The 19,367-nt window shown below is 41.8% G+C and overlaps 2 protein-coding genes across 3 annotated transcripts; one reads left to right on the top strand and one right to left on the bottom strand.

Moving 5' to 3' along the window:
- Window positions 1–451: 451 nt before the first annotated feature.
- On the top strand, window positions 452–2,449 carry LOC111914810 (uncharacterized). Of its 2 annotated transcripts, XM_023910526.3 has the most exons (6): window positions 453–670; window positions 1,086–1,488; window positions 1,573–1,644; window positions 1,769–1,872; window positions 1,959–2,046; window positions 2,120–2,449. In XM_023910526.3, the coding sequence occupies exons 2-6, from the start codon at window positions 1,138–1,140 to the stop codon at window positions 2,252–2,254; spliced, it is 750 nt and encodes a 249-aa protein (XP_023766294.1). In that variant the 5' UTR covers window positions 453–670; window positions 1,086–1,137; the 3' UTR covers window positions 2,255–2,449. The 2 variants fall into 2 exon arrangements, with proteins under 2 accessions (XP_023766288.1, XP_023766294.1); XM_023910520.3 differs by having other exon boundaries at window positions 452–1,488.
- A 5,405-nt stretch (window positions 2,450–7,854) lies between these two features.
- Window positions 7,855–8,760, bottom strand: LOC111914954 (uncharacterized). Its single transcript, XM_023910663.1, has 2 exons — window positions 8,260–8,760; window positions 7,855–8,190 (listed from the first exon to the last, which is right to left on the bottom strand). Exons 1-2 carry the CDS (start codon window positions 8,758–8,760, stop codon window positions 7,855–7,857), a joined length of 837 nt encoding a protein of 278 aa, XP_023766431.1.
- Window positions 8,761–19,367: the final 10,607 nt, after the last annotated feature.

Raw genomic sequence — 19,367 nt, forward strand, 5'->3', positions numbered from 1 at the left:
TAGATGAGAGAGAGATGTATTTTTTTTATTTTTCTTTTAACTATAAAAATATTTAAATAAATAAATTTGAAAAAAAAAACAAAAAAGAAGGGTAAAATCGTCATTAGAAAAAATTTAAAGTAAATTGGACCAAACTCGCAATAAAATTAAAACTTTGGACCTATGGTGTTAGTCCAAAACTTTTTGGACCAAATTGACATTTTTTAGCAAACCACTGAGACCATTTTTGCGGTTTTGTCCCGTAGAAACTACAAAGTGAATTTTTTAATACTCTACACTTTCGATCCCTATACTTATAGTTATTTGCTAAAATGAACAATGATTATTTTATTTCATATTTAACCGGACTAACCCGAACCTTAATAGGGTTAAGGTTCGGGTTTAAGATCAAATTTTAAAAATAAAAAACCCGACTAACTGACCCGATTAACCCGAAACCCGATTAACAACCAAAGATATGAAAACCATAGACGATCGAAACTATTATTATTCCAATTGTTGGTGAATTTTGAACGTCATTTTGGAGGAATGAAAACGATAGACGATCGAGGAATGATTGTTTTCGTGTGGATGTGTGTTTGTGAGAGAGAAAGATATGGAAGAGCTGGTCTAGCAATGAAAACAGTTGTTGAGACTTGAGAGAGGATATTGGCGACAAATTAGATTCCGGGTAACAAAAGCAACTTTAGATTTTGAATTTCGAATTTGATGCAGATTTTGCCGATACAGATGCCTTGTTTTTTTGCTTGATTTGATCCGACTATCGGACAGCTCAAAGCTGGCACCAGCTGATTTTCAGAAAGTTAGCTTTCGATTTTGTGGATTTCTTCTCAATTTTCATTCTATTTAAGTTATGAAGATCTTGTATGATCTATGCAATTACACGAACGTTTCAGATTCTCTATATCTATATTCTTAAAATTTTGATAGATTTCCATCGTCTAGATTACGTGGACCTTCGATCGTATCTGTTGAACTGAATCTCTTCTCCAATTTAACTTTTGTCTCCATATAAATACGTGAAATTCAATGTGATTTACATGGCTGTGTTCAATGGCTCATGAAGAACATACTTCGATGTGTAGCAATGGTAGATTGTCGAAAAAGCTGAAGAATAAGAAACTACCACAGAGAGGAATGGGAGTTGCTCAGCTTGAGAAGATCATATCAGAAGAACATCAGAAGAATGATGTCACTATTTTGGCTCCTAATTCAAACAATTTCACGCCGCCGCCGCCGTCGATGTCGATTGCTTTACCACCTCCAATGCCGCCTAATCACCACCGCCGTTTGATCCAAATTACCGATGCGACGAATCCTGTTTTTGTTTCTAAGCCAATGCATTCGATCATTAATGGTGGTAGATTATGGATTGGCGGCGATTACCGATTTGTACTGGAGAATCCGAATCTGAATCCGAGCATGTCAACAAATCGGAGTGATTTACAAAGATCACACCTTTTTCAGCAACCATGTTCTTCATTAATGGTATTTTATATTGTCAATTAACATTACAAGTTATTAGGAACGACAACATCATCATCATTATCATCATCTGTCATGAATTTTCAGATCGAGCTCCCTTCAAACCAAAGCAATTGTAGCAACAACTACCACCCACCATTGAAGCCACATGAAGAGAAGGTCCATGTTATCCTGAATTCGCCATTTTCAATCTTCAAAATCAATACACGCAGAGCGAACATTGGTCATAATTATTTATGAACATGATACACATTTTTTTTTGTTATTCATTTGGTATGAACAGATGATCGGCATGAAGAGACCATACCCTTTTTCAAAGGAAAATATGCCAATTCCTTCTTTCAACTTAAAATTCCCCTTCTCTTCTTCTTACAGCAATGGATTCAGGTAACAAAAAACTTTTCATTTTGATTCAAATTTCATCTTCTCAATCTCTTATCATTGGTTTTTAATGTTTTCGAATGGCTTCATAGAGAGAAGAAGAGTTCGAATTTAGTTGCCAAAGATTTTCTCACATTGGTTCCTCCTCAAATTCAATCATCAACTTTACCACAGCAGCAAGTGAGTTCTTTTTGAACAGTTTCTCATTTTGTTTGACTTTTGAGTTGACTTTATGGTTTGACTTTTTGTTTAGGGTCAAACAGAAGATGTATCTGGAAGTGAAAGGTCAAACGAGCAGCCATTTTATAGTTTCTTTCCAGCAGCAAAGAACCATGGAAACAACAATGGTGAAGAAGGTGAACATGTTGATCTCAGTTTGAAGCTGTAGAAGATTTTCCAATTTTATTTTTTTATTGAAGTTTGATTTTTTGGCTTTTGTTGCTTTTTGTGTTTTAGTCATTCATCCAAATGTCATTTTTCGTAGTTATTATTCTTTTAATTGTAATTCTTTATTGTAGGAATTAATAATTGGTCTTGTAAAAACACTATTACGTTTTGAAGTATAAATGATTTTTTACCAAAAAAAAAAAAAAAAAAAAAAAACTTTGTTTTTAGACGTGTTTGTTCGTTGGTGTTCTATACTTATTCAAATGTAATTCAAGAGTTTATCACATTTTGAGTTCATATAATAATTTCGTTATAAACCAAGGATTATATAAAAAAGATTCCATGTTAATTAAACAATTCCTTAGAGCATACATCAAATAGGACACAAAAGAAAAAAAACAAGGAAAACTCGAGGCAAATTTGTGACATCTCGAAGGCTATTAGTGACTTGTCCCTTGCGATTGGGAAACTTGCTAGAAAGGACGCATATAAGAAGTAGGGACCCAAGAGGTCGCATCACTTGAGTTTGGTTTGTTCATGTACTCTAAGGCTAAGGGGTATATGTTATTGAAATATTTTCCCCTGAATTACTTGACTTTCATTAATCAACATATATACAAAAATTACATGAGATGAGCCGATGACCTTTATAAACAAAACATATGAGCTATACTAAATGAATAGACATATACATAAAAGATCTGCTAACAGCCCCGTAGTTAGAACGATAGTAAAATGAAGGACATTCAAACTAGATCGAAAATCTAGAAATAAAGGCGAGTGAAGACTCTTCGTGAAAATGTCAGCATATTGAGATGATGAGGGAACATGTAGAACACGAACATGACAAGTAGCAACCTTGTCTTGAACAAAATGAAGATCAATCTCAGTATGCTTCGTGCGTTGATGTTGAATCGGATTTGAAGACATAAAAACCGTATTGACATTATCATAATACACAAGGGTAGATCGATGAGGACAATATTGTAGCTCGAGAAGAAAATTCCATATCCAATAACTCTCATCAACCACATTAGCAACTAACCGGTATTCTGCTTCGGAACTAGAATGAGAAATAATGTTATGACGTTTAGAGGACCAAGATAACAGGTTGTGTCCTAAAAAGGCACAATATCTAGATGTGGAATGGCAAGCACTAACAACCAGCCCAATCAACGTCAGAATAGGCAATGATATCTCGATTAGGAGAACTGTAAAGTTGAAGACCGTGAGCAGTAGTACCTCGAACATATCGAAGAATCCTCTTGAGAGCGGCGAAGCGAGGCTATCGAGGATCATGCATATAAAGACAAACTTGTTGAACAACATAAGTGATGTCGTGTCTCGTAAAGGTTAAGTATTGTAAAGCACCCGTAAGACTATGATATAATACAGAACAGGAGGACCAGAGGCATCAAACTTGGCAAACAGATTAATAAGAGTGGATATCGGCTTGGAATTTAGTGTAGATGCACGATCAGGAATTTCATTAGCATATTTCTGTTGGGATAAGAAAAGACCATCAACATTACAAGTATCACATATACCCAGAAAATAATAAATCTCCAAGATCCGTCATAGCAAACTCAAAGCTAAGAATAGAGATAATATGCATAAGAAGCTGAGGAGAGGATCCAATGAGATCCATGTTTGTAGATAAATAATGAAGAATCACACCTGCTGTTAGTAAAACCAATATTAGTGAGAAACATAGCAAACTATTGAAACCACGTACATGGGGCGTATTTGAGGCCGTATAAAGACCGTTGAAGTAAACACACACGATTTGGTTTAGTTGGGTCTCAAAATCCAAAAGGTTGATGCATATAAACTATCTCATTAAGGATGCCATGAAGAAATGCATTTTTAACTAGAATGTTAACGAATAGGCCATTGGTGAATAACCACAATGCTCAAAATTGTAGTATCGAGGCCGATTTGACAACCAGACTGAAGGTCTCGTCACAATCAATATTGAGGCGTTGAGCACGTCCATTAGCAACGAGATGAGCTTTGTAACGAGACAACAATCCATCCACATTGAGCTTCTTTTTAGACAACCAAAGGCAATTAATAATATTTATGGTTGTAGGCATATGCATAAGGACCCAAGTTTTGTTTGAAATAAGTGTAGAAAATTCTTCTTGCATTGATTTAAGCCAATAAGGATCCTGGAAAGCCTATAAGTCAGATTGTGGTATAGGAGAGGAATCGACATGAAGATTGAGTTTATGGATAAGTTTGGTAATATTATGTTGAGCTCTATCACCATGGGGTTAGAGGCGTAAGGTGGAGGAGGAAGATGAATACGAGAAGGAAGAGATTGAATTTGAGAGACCGGATGAGACGAAAACTTGATCAGAGGCGACTCCATACTAGGGGCATCGATGTTGATGGACTGATCTACAATATGAGGCATGACCATTGGGTCGACAGAGCTGGGCTGGCTCACATAAAGCTTTTCAAGTGAAGTGTGGGCCGGTGGTTGGGCTTTGATATGCACTGATCAGTAGACGTGGACTCAGGAGCCACATAGGGCGTGTTTGGCATGGAGCTTTTGGAAGTGTTTGAGATCTTTTAGCTTTTAGCTTTTGATAAAAACGCTCTAGTTTAAACAAAAAGTTTTATTTGGCAGTACGAGCGTTTAGATTTTAGTTTTAACAAAACGCTCCGATTCTAAAAGCTACTTCATGTAGCGTTTAACAAAACGCTCCTGAACTTTTGAAATCAATTTCCATAATCACCCTTAAAAATATATTTATATATTTATTTATTTTTAGTCAATTGTCCTTTTATGTAATTTTATATAGGGATAATGACTTGAGAGGGTAACATACTTTTTCCTTTGGTCACATTTGGTCATTGAACTTTTTTTTGTGCTCTATTAACCCTTTAACTTGTTAAATTGTGCTAATGTTCCCCTTCCGACTATTTTTTGCCATTTTCAATGGATTTATTGATCCTACGTGTCAGTTTGATCCTACGTGGCATGTAGGGTTATTGTTATTAAAGGAGGGGCGTTTGTTGTTCCTTTATTGTGCCCTAATACCCCGTTGCCCTAATACCCGATGGCTTCCTCCTACAGCTTCTCATCCTCCCTCAATCGATCAAGCAAGAAATCCACAGTGAATGATCCAAAAACTTGTGATTGTGGGTTCCCTGCACGTATTCTAACATCAACAACACCAAAGAATCCAGGGAGGCATTTCATGGTGTGTAATGAGGTAAGCAATTTCACTTGAATTTTCCCTCTTTTCTGATTCATTTATTCCAGATTTGAAATCTCCTTTTGAATTTTTTTTGTGGAAGGGTAAATGCAAATATAGGAAATTGTTGGATGTAGAACTTGTACAGATGCCTCTAATGGAAGTGGTGGAGGGAATGAAAGTTGAATTAGTAGCATTGAAGACCGAAGTAGAGAAGGTGAAGGAAGACATGGAACAAATGAAGAAGGAAAAGTACTCTGATGCCATTGCAATGAAGGAGAAAAATATATAAGTTTACCATAGGATTTCTTTTTTTGATCATCATGTATATGATGAAATGATGTCAAATGATGTATTGAAAGATGTTGTTTGAATAGAATAGAGTTGTTATCTTAACTTCTTGTTGGAATGGAATGAAGTAATATTGATTGTAATGGAATCACAAAGAAGTAATTTTGGCTGGAATGGAATCATAAAGAAGCATACGTATTAACTTTCACTGGAATGGAATCACAAAGAAGTAATTTTGACTGGAATTGAATCATACTGGAATGGAATCACAAAGAATGGAGCCATTATCTCAACTTTTTGTTGGAATGGAATGAAGTAACTTTGACTGGAATGGAATCACAAACAAGTAATTTTCACTGGAATGGAATCATAAAGAAGCATACATATAACAAAGAATACATATATGATTTTGACTAGAATAGAATCACAAAGTATCATACATATAATTTTGACTGGAATAGAATCACATAGAGTTAGTTTTGACTGGAATGGAATCACAAAGTAGCATACATATAACAATGAATACATATAATAAAGAAGTAAGTGAATGTGGTGGTTGGATTCATTGAAATACTCCATTAATATTCGAAATTAAATAAGTTTTTGTCTGCATACACAAAAGTAGTTTCTAGGTAACACAAAAGATTCCTGCATAGACAAAAGAAGGGTCACCATGTGCCCACACACCTACTTGATAGTACCATAGAAAAGCATAATAAAAATACTACTACTTTGTCTTTACATCACAACTGCCTTACAAAAGATATTCCTACCCACCCATTACATACCCACTAAATTAATCAATAACTGAAGGGTTATCTGCATTGCTCCCAACCCTAGGTATCTGCCTCCTTAATGCTTGTTTGATGATCCATTCAGAATATTGCCTCCTTCCACTTCTACTAACTGGGACCCTTCTTCTTGGCATGGGGACTGCAGGTGGTGGTGGTGGAAGTGGTTGGGCTGAAGGTGGTGGTGGTAGAGGTTGTTGGGCTACAGGTGGTGGTGGTGGAGGTGGTTGGGATGCAGGTGGTGGTGGTGGAGGTGGTTGGACTACAGGTGGTGGTGGAGGAGGTTGTTGGGCTACAGGTGGTGGTGGTGGAGGTGGTTGGGCTGCAGGTGCTAGTGGTGGTGGTGGAGGAGGTTGTTGGGCTATAGGTGGTGGTGGTGGAGGTGGTTGGGTTGCAGGTGGTGGTGGTGGAGGAGGAGGTTGTTGGGATACAGGTGGTGGTGGTGGAGGTGGTTAGGCTGCAGGTGGTGGTGGAGGAGGTGGTTAGGCTGTAGGTGGTGGTCCTTCATTGCCCCTGGATAAACTTGGGTCTGCTCCACTGCCCCTGGATGAACTTGGTACTGAAAACAAAAATTAAAATGTCAATTCTTTGTTCAAATGATGTAGTGTTTTTAAAAATATTAACTTGATGTATTGCTTTGCTGGTTAGATGGACACTTTTTCTTGTTGTGACCTGGTTCCTTACAAATACCACACTTTATTAGGCTTCCCCTTCTTGTGACAGTTTGACTACTTGGTCCAGTCAACTCTCGTTCAATTGCATCCCTCTTCCTTTTCACTAATGCCCTACCATGTAATCTTCTTCTTTTGGGAGGCAAAGGCTTGTGGTATGGAACATCTGGCCACATATCACTACTATTGAGAGGATTAATGCTATATTTGTAGCATTTTAGGTAAACCTCAGTAGTGTATGATTGGGACACATATGTCTCTGCATCATGATTTAAGTAAGAGATTGTTGCCACTCCATGTAAGCATGGTATCCCTGTAAGTTGCCATACTCTACAAGCATACTTCTTTGTAGTTAGATCCACTCCATATGCAACATCAGTGAATCTAACCTCATACTTTTGATAACCACAAGGAGTAACTCCCCACAATCTGTTTAAAGCAAAAAAAAAAATATAAATCAATAACACATCCTCATAATTAACATAAGCATATTAAAGTAAAAAACTTACCTCTGTTTAACCTTCAAATCTTCTATACGCTTCCTAATAGTTGGACATATAAGCAAATCCCATTCCATTCCTTCAACTCTTTGAGTGTATATCCTTTCCATTACAAATAACCTAATCTCCTCCAGCATAGTGATTATAGGTCTCCTTCTAGCATGCCTAATAGCAGAATTGAAACTCTCACTGACCCCATTCTCCACTGCATCACAATCTCTTCCTTCTTGAAAAAAAATGCCTTAGACCAGGTAGTAGGATCTTTGTCTATAAGGTAATCATAAGCATGAGTATCAATAGATTTGATCTTCTCCATTACACCTATGAACTTCTCCACAGTACTAGCCCTTACAGCCCTCCAAAATAACTTCATGTATTCTTGACCAATAAACCTTTTATTAAAATTGGCCACAATGTGTCTGGCACATTGCCTATGTTCAGCTTCTGGACATATTTCCTTAACTGCTTGTAATAACCCCTACAAATCACAACATCATTATGAGTGAAAAAACATAAAAATGAAGCATAAAAAGGACCGAGTACTAACCTTGTGTCCATCAGAAATAAGGGTAATGCTTGCAACAAGACCACCATTAATGTCATCCATAAGCAAATCTATGAACCACTTCCATGTTTCTTTATTCTCAACACATACCACAGCCCATCCTAAAGGGTAGAGGTGGTTGTTTGCATCTCTCCCAGCAACTGAAAGAACTTCTCCTCGAACTATACCCTTTAAAAAGCAATCATCAAGCCCAATTACAGGCCTGCACCCTTCTAACCAACCATCCCTTACAGCTTTGAAACACACATAAAACTTGGAAAACAAAGTTGTGGAATCTGGCATGATGTCTACATCCAACCTCACAGTAGACCCAGGATTTGACCTGATAATTTCCTCAACATATGACCACAATCTCCCATAATGTTCAATTACACTTCCTTCAATCTCTTGTAATGCAAATTTCTTTGCATTTCTGCATTGCCCCACACTCACATTTATGTTGAATGCCATTGACACTTTAACTTTCATCTTCCTTGCACTCATTTTTGGGTTCTCTATAATTTGACTCATAAAATGTTACCCTATCCATCTATAAGTTACGATTGACCCAAACTTAAACACCCTACACCAATTATGTTCATTCACTGGAGATTTGATCTGAAAAGTCTTTTCTTTACTCATCCAGGAGGCCCATAGTCTGAAAGGGCAAGATGGTGACTTATTCTTTTTGCAACATTTTACTAACAATCTATCAAAGTCATTTTTTTCAAACCATAGATCATACCCATTAGCAACTGCATAATTGCTTAACATATGTTTAAGCTCAGTAGGGTTAGAAAATCGCATACCTATAATTGGTTTCATCTGATCCCATGGTTGTCTCTCATCATACACAGGGTACTGGGTGTTAGAAATTGGGGTATAGTAAGGCTTGGAATTCTGAGAATTGTGTAAAACATTTTCAGATTAAAGCAGTTGGGTGGTACTCCCAATATTCTTTAATCGGATAAGACTCAGAGAGACAAGAATTAAGAATGCTTTGATGATAGTTTCGTCTATACCAGAAAAATGAGACCAAAACCGAATTTATGATCTTTGTCTGAAAACTGTCATATGACAGTTTCTAACTGTCATAAACTATAAAAACTGACATAAAATGGAAGTTTAGATAAGGATCAAACAATGGTCAATTCTCTGAAAATACGATTTTCTGATGCATTTTTTATATAGCAACATACCCTATATAAAAAAATTTCCCTTGGACCCCAGCCAGGGGCTGCCGCTCCTTGGACCCCGCTCCCAGGGGCGCTGCCCCCAGACCCCCATTCGTTTAGGGGCCGCCCCTAAATGACAGTGTACTTTGAAAACTTAATCAAACTTAAACAAGTGTGTACTCCACACCTTCCTTAATTGTTTAATATTTATCAAGATCACCTTTGGTCAACAAAGTAATCTCATTACACTTAAATAATACTAATGACAACAAATCACCAACACTGGGGTGGCACGTATTCATCATCTTGATCTTCACTCTCTATAGGTTCACAAAGGATGTTTAAAAATCTATCATGTGCAGTTTTGTTTGCTGGAAATGGATAGGTAGCATCATCTTTTTCATGATCAACAGAATATGAATCTTGAATAACTGAATCCTCATCTTCATCTAAGTCTTCATTTTCACTTTCACTTTCCTCAGCCTCAATCCAGTTGAAGATAGGTTCATTATGGTGATCCACATATACATTCATTCTCTTGTCATTAGCATACGCCAAATCCAAAAATTCCTTGTAATCACCCTCGTTCACCAGTGTATGAATTCCAAGACCTAAAGACTCTCGTGGAAGGCAGAAATAGATGTCTTTGCTTCTCGATTTGGTGAGCTTGTGAAGGAATTCCATGAATTGCTCATACCCAAACCCACTAAAGTCAACATCTCGCACTGATGCTCTATCGGGATCAAAGTAAACTAAGGGATTAGGTGCGAACTGACCATTGTAGTGGAAATCCACTACAATGAAGTTCTGATCAGTAGGATTTGGAGATGATGCCTGTCTACAGAACGATTGAAGGAGACGAATGATCGATGGAGAATTTTGTGCCCTAGTCGAGTTAAGGACCAAATGAGAATTCGGAGTGAGGTTTAATGAGAAGGAGACGACAAATTAGGGCCTACATGCCACCTCTTTCGCCACGTAAGATAAAAAGTACACGTAGGATCGACAAACCCTTTAAAACCATCTAAACCCGATCATAAGGGGAACATTAGTACAATTCAACAAGTTAAATGGTTAATAAAGCAAGATATAAAGTTCAGTAACCAAATGTGATCAAAGTCAAAAGTATGTTACCCTCTCAAGTCATTATCCCTTTTATATATTTCAAAAGCTTTCAGCAACATTTGCCAAACATTCATATAACAAATAAAAGCTACAGCTTCCCGCTACCAGCTACCTGCTACACGCTACCAGCTACCCGCTACTAGCTAGCTGCTATCCACTTCCAGCAAACAGCTACTTTTGCCAAACACGCCCATAGTCCTCGAAAAAATGATGGTGAAGTCGGCGTCAGACCAAAGTTATATGGGAGATCAAAATTTTCAAGGAAAGAATAAGCAGGAAATTTATCGGGTGACATGGAGCCAAAGGGAAAAATGGTTTAATAAAAAATCACATGTCACAATATTATGATTTGTTGGGTGTCGAAATTGAGGCATTGATAGCCCTCTAATTTGTAGGACACCCGAGAAAAACGCAAGGAATTGAACGGTGAGATAATTTATTTGGGGCAACTATACTTGGAAAACACAAACACCAAAAAACACGAAAATGGAGATACGTGGGGTTGGTGCGATAAAGCTTATGAAAAGGAGTATCATTATTTATGATAGTAGAGGGAAGAATGTTTATTAGATGTTCAGCCATTTGAAGAGCTTCAACCCAATAATCGGGTAGAAGATGGGCATGAAACAAAAGGGTACAGATGACATTATTGATGGAACTAAACGTGCGTTTAGATTTACCATTTTGTTGGGATCACATGCCCATCATTCACATCGCTACCATTCATATCCCTACCAACAACATTCAAAGAGGTCCCTCCAACATCATTCACAAAGTGCCTACCAATATTCACAGGGCGCCTAGCAACATTCACAAAGGGCCTAGCAAGATTCATAGACTCCTCAATCACAAGCTTTTCAATCACACACTCTTCAATCAAAGTAGGTACATTGTTCATCCTTCCGTTAAAAAGGATTGATAAAATACCTGGAGACACAACAACATGCAATAACTCAACAATGAAAACAAAGTCATTTAATTTTCCACATTTATAGTTATCCTATGAATAATACTTCATCTAATTTCCACCACCCAATTTTCAAGCTTACCTTTATCTTCACCATAGGCAAGCTCTAGCTTGTATCTTTCTATAGTTTCTTCCCTATGAAGTTTAGTGCATTTAACATACACCTCAACAGTGGAGGGAGCATTTGGGTTTGTTTGCTTGTAAATATCATAGTGTAACACCCCGAGATTTAGGTAAATTTCTTTCATCCTTGTTCTTTGTCGATTGGTCATGATTAGTCCTTGAGTGGAGGATTTATAGCAAGTGAGTACGCTGGGCGTACCAGAGGGGTATGTTGCGCATACTCATGCGCTTAAATTGGACGCAGAGTCGCCAAGGTATGCTGGAAGTACCCAGAGTTACGCCGGGCGTACCCGGCCCAGATGCAAACACCCTAATCTGTCTTATGCACTATTTAAAGGGTGCTAAGGCTCATTTCTTAGCCTCCATATCAATGAGTGAAACCCTAAAAGAGAGCCTCCCATCGTCCTTACTGTGTGAGAGTGTTGTTGGAGCTAATTGTGCTTTGGTGACCTAATGAAGGAGAAGGAAAGGAGCTCTTGGAAGATAAAGCTTGGGGTGCCATTTTGGATCTGAGATCTACAGAGAAAAGGGATACACTTGGAGGTATAAAGTTCAAAACTTTCCTCTTCTTTTGGTTGTTGTTGCATGTGCCATTTCTAGGGCTAAAACCCCAAAGGTGGAGACTTTATGAGTGTAAAGTGCTCCATGGTCCGAGATCTGTCCCATTTCAGTGGTATTAGTGATTTAGAACCATAAAGTTTCCATCTTGGATGTTAGTTTGAGGTCATGCTTGTGTAATAAGCCTTCTAGAGTTAAAGGATGGGACATTATGGGAGTTGGTGGCTTGTTCAGCCATGCAAAGGCTTAAAGTCATCAACTTTATGGATTAAGAGGCTTAGATGTCGTCAGATCTAGAATTTGGACGTGGGTCTTAACTGTTTAAGACCTCAAGAGCTAAGGGGCTGAAGCTGGGGAGTACGTCGGGCGTAATCCCAGTACGCGCCGCGTACTGGGTGGTGTTCCCCGATTCTGAGATGCAGTCGGGTACGCTCAGCGTACACATCTGGTACGCGCAGCGTAACCCGGAAAGTTGACTTCTGGTTGACTTTTAGGGTATGGTCTATTGTGGGGCCTTTTGAGTTATGAGAGGGGTAAAATGGTCCTTTACCCTTCTGAGAGTGTCATAAGAGGACATAGTCTAGCCTTTGAGAGTTATATTAAATAGAGTATTTCTTTCATATGATTAGGTGGAGGCTAGGCTAGCGTTTACCGAGTCAGAGATTTACCGAGATACCCGAGGTGAGTCTTCTCACTATACTTTACCTAGTGTGGTAACCGAGTTATGTGACAGAGTACTATAGAGTTATATGCAAGTGTATTTGCATGTTATTTATGTGTTGTGATTTATTGTGATATGTGATATGCATGATTCAGAGTTACAGAGTTAGGACTTTCGGGTCCCTAGAGTTAGGGCCAGAGGGCCCACCTATAGTTGGGGCTGGAGGGCCCCACTGAGACACATTGACCAGAGGTCGACAGAGTTACAACCTCGAGTGGCTATTATGTGTTAGAGTGGTATTTTGGGGAACTCACTAAGTTTATGCTTACAGTGTTATGTGTTATGTGTTTCAGGTAACAGTGATGACCGCGGGAAGGCGTCAGCTTGATTCGTACACACACATGGGATTTTATGTAGTTTGATCTTGGGAGATATTTTGTGAAACAAATACATGATACTATGATGTGTTATGAATGAATGAATTTGTAAAAATGTGTTTGAAATTGCGAAAAATTGTTTTAATTTTTACGGTGTTACAAGTTGGTATCAGAGCCTAGGTTTGAGGGATTCGGGTGCACCTTCGGGCGTATCTGAACTCAAACCGAGAATTTGAGGAAATTTTGATAATAAAACAAGTTTTCAAAAGAAGAACTTACGAGACGAACAGAGTAGATTCGTGTGTACGAACAGCCAGCGCCCGAACGGTGATTTCCCAAAATACCATTATTATAAGTGTTATAAGATATGATGTGATACGTTATATGATGAGCTATGATATGCATGCTAGAGTAGAATAGGTATTCTTATTAGGACTAGAGTGGCCTGATATGTGATGCCTGAGTCTAGGAGTCTTGCCGCTAGGAATACTTCAGAGTGTTTAGGTAGCAGCGAAGAGGTTGTGAGAGATCTACTAGCGAGTATCATATGATTAGAGAGAGTAGGGTACTTGGGACTTGGGACTCTGGGAGGAGGACTTGGGGTGAATGCTGATGCGGTGTGGATGGTAGTATTGGGCCCGTACTACTGAAGACACTGGGTCAGTGCACAGTCCAAGTAAGAATCCTTGGAGTACCAAGGGACAAGTAGAGTGGAGTATTCGAGTGTCAGTATACTCGGGCGAGTCCCTGATATTTATTCTTGTGTAGTGTTTCAGAGAGAGGGAGATCATGGTTGGGACTCGCCACACACCAGGGACCAGCGGTACGAGGGATGAGGAGATCCGTAGGATCATTAAGGAGGAGGTGGCTGCGGCCATCAGGGCAGAGATACCAGAGATGTTCGGGTCTATCAAGACCACGCTGATAGAGACATTTGATAAGAAGTACGCTGCTCTTTCTGAGGCTGTTGTTGCTGCGGCCACTGCAGCTATAGTTGCGACTAGGCCGCAGGGTGGTGATGCATTGCTGTTCCAAGAGTTCAGCAACACAAAACCACCGGAGTTTGACGGGACCCAGGACCCGATTGCGGAGATGAGATGGATTTCAGACATAGAGGGGTGTTTCTTTACTTGCTCATCTCCAGAGCATTTGAGAGTCCGATTCGCGCTGAACCAGCTCCGCTTGGGAGCAAAGGATTAGTGGAAGTTTGTGACGGCACACTATACGCCTGCTGAGCTTGCAGCAGTGACCTGGGAGAGGTTTACTGCTATGTTCCGAGATGAGTACGTTCCCCAGGTGGAGAGGGAGCGTTTGGCCCAGGAGTTTCTGACCCTCAAGCAGGGTACTAAATCTATTACTGTGATTACGAGGATGTTTCATGAGCGGGCGATGTTCTGCCCAGAGCACGTGTCCTCCGAGCAGGCACGTATGAGCCGATATCTGAGCATTTTGAGGAGGGATATACGAGTGTTCGTGGTGAACTCGACGTACCGGACATTTGCCGAGCTTCAGGAAAATGCCCGGAAGAGGGAGATAGAGTTGGAGACCCAGGCTAGGGAGGAGGCTGAGTCTCAAGGGAGGGACCAGCGACCGGTGCAGTCTCAGCCGGTAGCCAAGCGGGCCAAGCCCGCTGATTCGAGATCAGGGAACCAGAGGGGCCGTACTTGTGGTAAGTGCGGCAAGAGCCACGATAGGGTGTGCAGATCAAGGTCTTGCTACAAATGTGGCAAGGAGAGGCATATGGCCAAGGACTGCCCCAAGGGGTTTGCAGTATGTTTTCACTGCAACCAGACCGGACACCGGAAGGCAGAGTGTCCGCAACTGCGGGGATCAGCACAGGGAGCATCTCAGGGATTTTCCCCTGCTGCCATCAGAGCTACTGAGAGTCGGCCAGTGAAGGCCAAGGCACCGAAGGCATGAGGGAGAGCCTTTCAGTTGACCGCGGAGGAGGTCCGCGCAGCGCCCGATGTCGTGGCTGGTATGTATTCTTTCGTGTATTTATTTTGATGTTGAGATTTTGTGCTTATATTATGTTATGCGTAGGTACTTTTCTTGTGAGTTCTGTACCTGCCTTGGTGTTATTTGACTCAGGTGCGAGTCGGTCTTTTGTATCTTTGGCTTTTAGTCAGCACATCAGTGTTAGTCGTGAGGCGTTGAGTCAACCTCTGAGAGTTTCCATAGCTGACGAGAGGGTGATATATGCCACAGAGGTGATCCGAGGGTGCGTACTCTAGATTTTCGGTGTTGAGTTCCCGATCGATTTAGTTCCTATTCCGATGGGTGATGTCTGTGTCATCGTGGGCATGGACTGGTTGAGCAGATTTGGAGCGGTTATCGACTGCGAGCGACAGCTGGTGACCATACGAGACCCTAGTGGGGGAGTTCTTACGGTGTACGGTGAGGGTACACGTTCTGGGTCAGCATTTTGTTCGGCCGCTAGACTGAGGCAGTGTCTACAGTAGGGCTATAAGGGCTTTGTAGCGTATGTGATGGATATGCGGGTTGATTCAGAGAGACCGAGGATGGTTGATGAGGTTCCGATAGTGCGTGAGTTCCCGGACGTATTTCCAGAGGAGTTGTCGGGCGTGCCTCCCGTGAGGCAAGTGGAGTTCAGTATCGATTTGGTTCCGGGGGCCACGCCTATCACCAAGGTGCCCTATCGCCTTGTACCTCCAGAGATGCAGGAGTTATCATCGCAACTTCAGGAGTTGATGGGAAAGGGGTTTATTCGGCCGAGCAGCTCGCCGTGGGGAGCGCCTATCCTTTTTGTCAAGAAAAAGGATGCTTCACGCCGGATGTGCATTGATTACCGGGAGTTGAACAAGCTGACGGTCAAGAACCGTTACCCGTTGCCGAGGATCGACGATTTGTTCGATCAGTTGCAGGGATCATCTTGGTTCTCCAATATCGATGTGAGTTCTGGGTATCATCTGGTAAGGGTGCCAGATGAGGACATACAGAAGACAGCTTTCAGGACTCGTTATGGGCATTACGAGTTTGTGGTGATGCCTTTCGGACTCACCAATGCCCCAACAGTGTTCATGGACCTCATGAACAGAGTGTGCAGGCCGATGTTGGATCGCTCGGTGATCGTATTCATCGATGACATTTTGGTGTATTCGAGATCTAGAGAGCAGCATGAGGAGCATTTGAGGGAGATCCTCGGAGTTTTGAGATCGGAGAGGCTTTATGCCAAATTCTCCAAGTGTGATTTCTGGTTGCGAGAGGTCTAGTTCCTAGGGCACCTCGTTAACCAGAAAGGGATATTGGCCAACCCGGCCAAAGTTGAGGTAGTGATGAGTTGGGAGGTGCCGAGGTCACCCTCCAAGATCAGGAGTTTCTTAGGGTTGGCAGGCTATTATCGGAGATTTATCAGGGATTTCTTCAAGATCGTCGTGCCACTCACCAGGTTGACCCGGAAGGGTGTCGCTTTTTCATGGGGCCCAGAGCAGCATGACTCCTTCGAGACACTTCGCCAGAGGCTATGTGAAGCCCCAGTGTTAGCCCTCCCAGAGGGAATGGAGGACTTTGTGGTGTATTGTGATGCGTCGATCTTGGGGTTGGGAGTGGTGCTGATGTAGAGAGGGCATGTGATAGCATACGCATCGAGGCAGCTAAAGCCTCATGAGACGAGGTATCCCACCCACGATCTAGAGTTGGGGGCAGTGGTGTTCGCCCTTAAGATTTGGCGTCACTATCTGTACGGGGTTCGGTGTACGATATACACGGACCACAAGAGCTTGAAGTATTTGATAGATCAACCCAACTGAAATATGCGATAGAGGAGGTGGTTGGACGTGGTCAAGGATTATGATTGTGAGATCCTATACCACCCGGGCAAGGCTAATGTTGTAGCCGATGCATTGAGCCACAGGTCGGAGAGCGCCACATTGAGAGATGTATGTTTGAGATTGATTGTGATGGATCCGGTGTTGGACTCCATTCGTGGGGCCCAGGCTGAGGCTATAAGATCAGAAAACCAGAAGAGAGAGCGAGTTGTCGGGTTGGTATGGGAGTTCGTTACCGATAGCCGGGAGCTTATGACATTTCCGGGTCGTATCTGGGTGCCGTTTGTCGGAGGGACGTGTACCATTTTGATGGAAGAGGCTCATCGGTCGAAGTTCTCGATCCATCCTGGGGCCACTAAGATGTATTTAGAACTGAAGAGAGAGTATTGGTGGCCCTGTATGAAGAGGGATGTCGCGTGGTTTGTTGAGAGGTACTTAACCTGTCGTAGGGTTAAGACCGAGCACCAGAGACCACATGGTAAGTTGCAGTCGTTGGAGGTTCCCGAATGGAAGTGGGAACAGATTACCATATATTTTATCACCAAATTGCCAAGGACTGCTAGGGGAGTCGATGCAATTTGGGTGATTGTGGACAGGTTGACAAAGAGCGCCCACTTCCTTGCTATCAGTGAGAGCTCTTCCGCAGAGAAGTTGGCAGAGATGTACATGAGGGAAGTGGTATCGCGGCATGGAGTGTCGATCTCGATTGTCTCAGACCGAGATGTGCGTTTCACTTCCAGATTCTGGAAGAAATTTCATGAGGAATTGGCTACTAGGCTGCATTTTAGTACCGCATACCACCCCCAGACTGACGGACAGAGCGAGCGGACGATTCAAACGCTCGAGGATATGCTCCGGGCATGTGTGTTGGATTTCGGAGGGAGTTGGGACACGTATTTGCCCTTGGCAGAGTTTTCTTACAACAACAGCCATCATTCGAGCATTGGTATGCCGCCCTTTGAGCTGTTGTATGGGAGAAGGTGTCGGACCCCCATTTGTTGGGGAGAGGTCGGGCAGCGTGTTATGGGTAGTACCGAGGTCGTGCTTCAGAAGAATGAGCAGATATAGCAGGTCAGGAAGAGGTTATTGACCGCTCAGAGTCGTCAGAAGAGTTATGCGGACAGGCGCCGGTTCGAGCTCGAGTTCCAGGTCGGCGACTTTGTACTCCTGAAGGTCTCTCCTTGGAAAGGAGTGATCCGATTCAGGAAGAGGGGCAAGTTGGGGCCCCGATATATCGGTCCTTTTCGAGTGATCGCCAGGGTAGGCAGGGTAGCCTACCGGTTGGAGCTACCTGCAGAACTAGGTCAGATCCATGACACTTTCCACATGTTGTAGTTGTGAAAGTGTATAGCCGATGAGTCGGCAGTGGTACCATTGGAGGATATTCAGGTGGAAGCAAGCCTGAATTATGCTGAGAGGCCAGTGGCAATCAGGGATCGGAAGATCAAGGTTTTGAGGAACAAGGAAGTACCTTTGGTTTTGGTTCAGTGGCAACATCGGAAGGGGTCCGAGATGACTAGGGAGTCAGAGTCGGAGATGCGAGGGCAGCATCCAGAGTTGTTCGAGGAATGAGACTTCGGGGGCGAAGTCTGGTTCTAGTGGGGGAGAATTGTAACACCCCGAGATTCAGGTACATTTCTTTCATCCTTGTTCTTTGTCGATTGGTCATGATTAGTCCTTGAGTAGAGGATTTATAGCAAGTGAGTACGCTGGGCGTACCAGAGGGGTACGCTGCGCGTACTCATGCGCTTAAATTGGACGCGGAGTCGCCAAGGTACGTGGGGCGTACCCAGAGTTACGCCGGGCGTACCCGACCCAGATGAAAAAACCCTAATCCGTCTTGTGCACTATTTAAAGGGTGCTAAGGCTCATTTCTCAGCCTCCATATCAATGAGTGAAACCCTGAAAGAGAGCCTCCCATCGTCCTTAGTGTGTGAGAGTGTTGTTGGAGCTAATTATGCTTTGGTGACCTAGTGAAGGAGAAGGAAAGGAGCTCTTGGAAGATAAAGCTTGAGGTGCCATTTTGGATCTGAGATCTACAGAGAAAAGGGCTACACTTGGAGGTATAAAGTTCAAAACTTTCCTCTTCTTTTGGTTGTTGTTGCATGTGCCATTTCTAGGGTTAAACCCCAAAGGTGGAGACTTTATGAGTGTAAAGTGCTCCATGGTCCGAGATCTGTCCCATTTCAGTGGTATTAGTGATTTAGAACCATAAAGTTTCCATCTTGGATGTTAGTTTGAGGTCATGCTTGTGTAATAAGCCTTCTAGAGTTAAAGGATGGGACATTATGGGAGTTGGTGGCTTGTTCAGCCATGCAAAGGCTTAAAGTCATCAAC

The sequence above is a fragment of the Lactuca sativa genome, chromosome 7, assembly GCF_002870075.4.
Source record: "Lactuca sativa cultivar Salinas chromosome 7, Lsat_Salinas_v11, whole genome shotgun sequence".
In the NCBI taxonomy this organism is placed as follows: domain Eukaryota; kingdom Viridiplantae; phylum Streptophyta; class Magnoliopsida; order Asterales; family Asteraceae; genus Lactuca; species Lactuca sativa.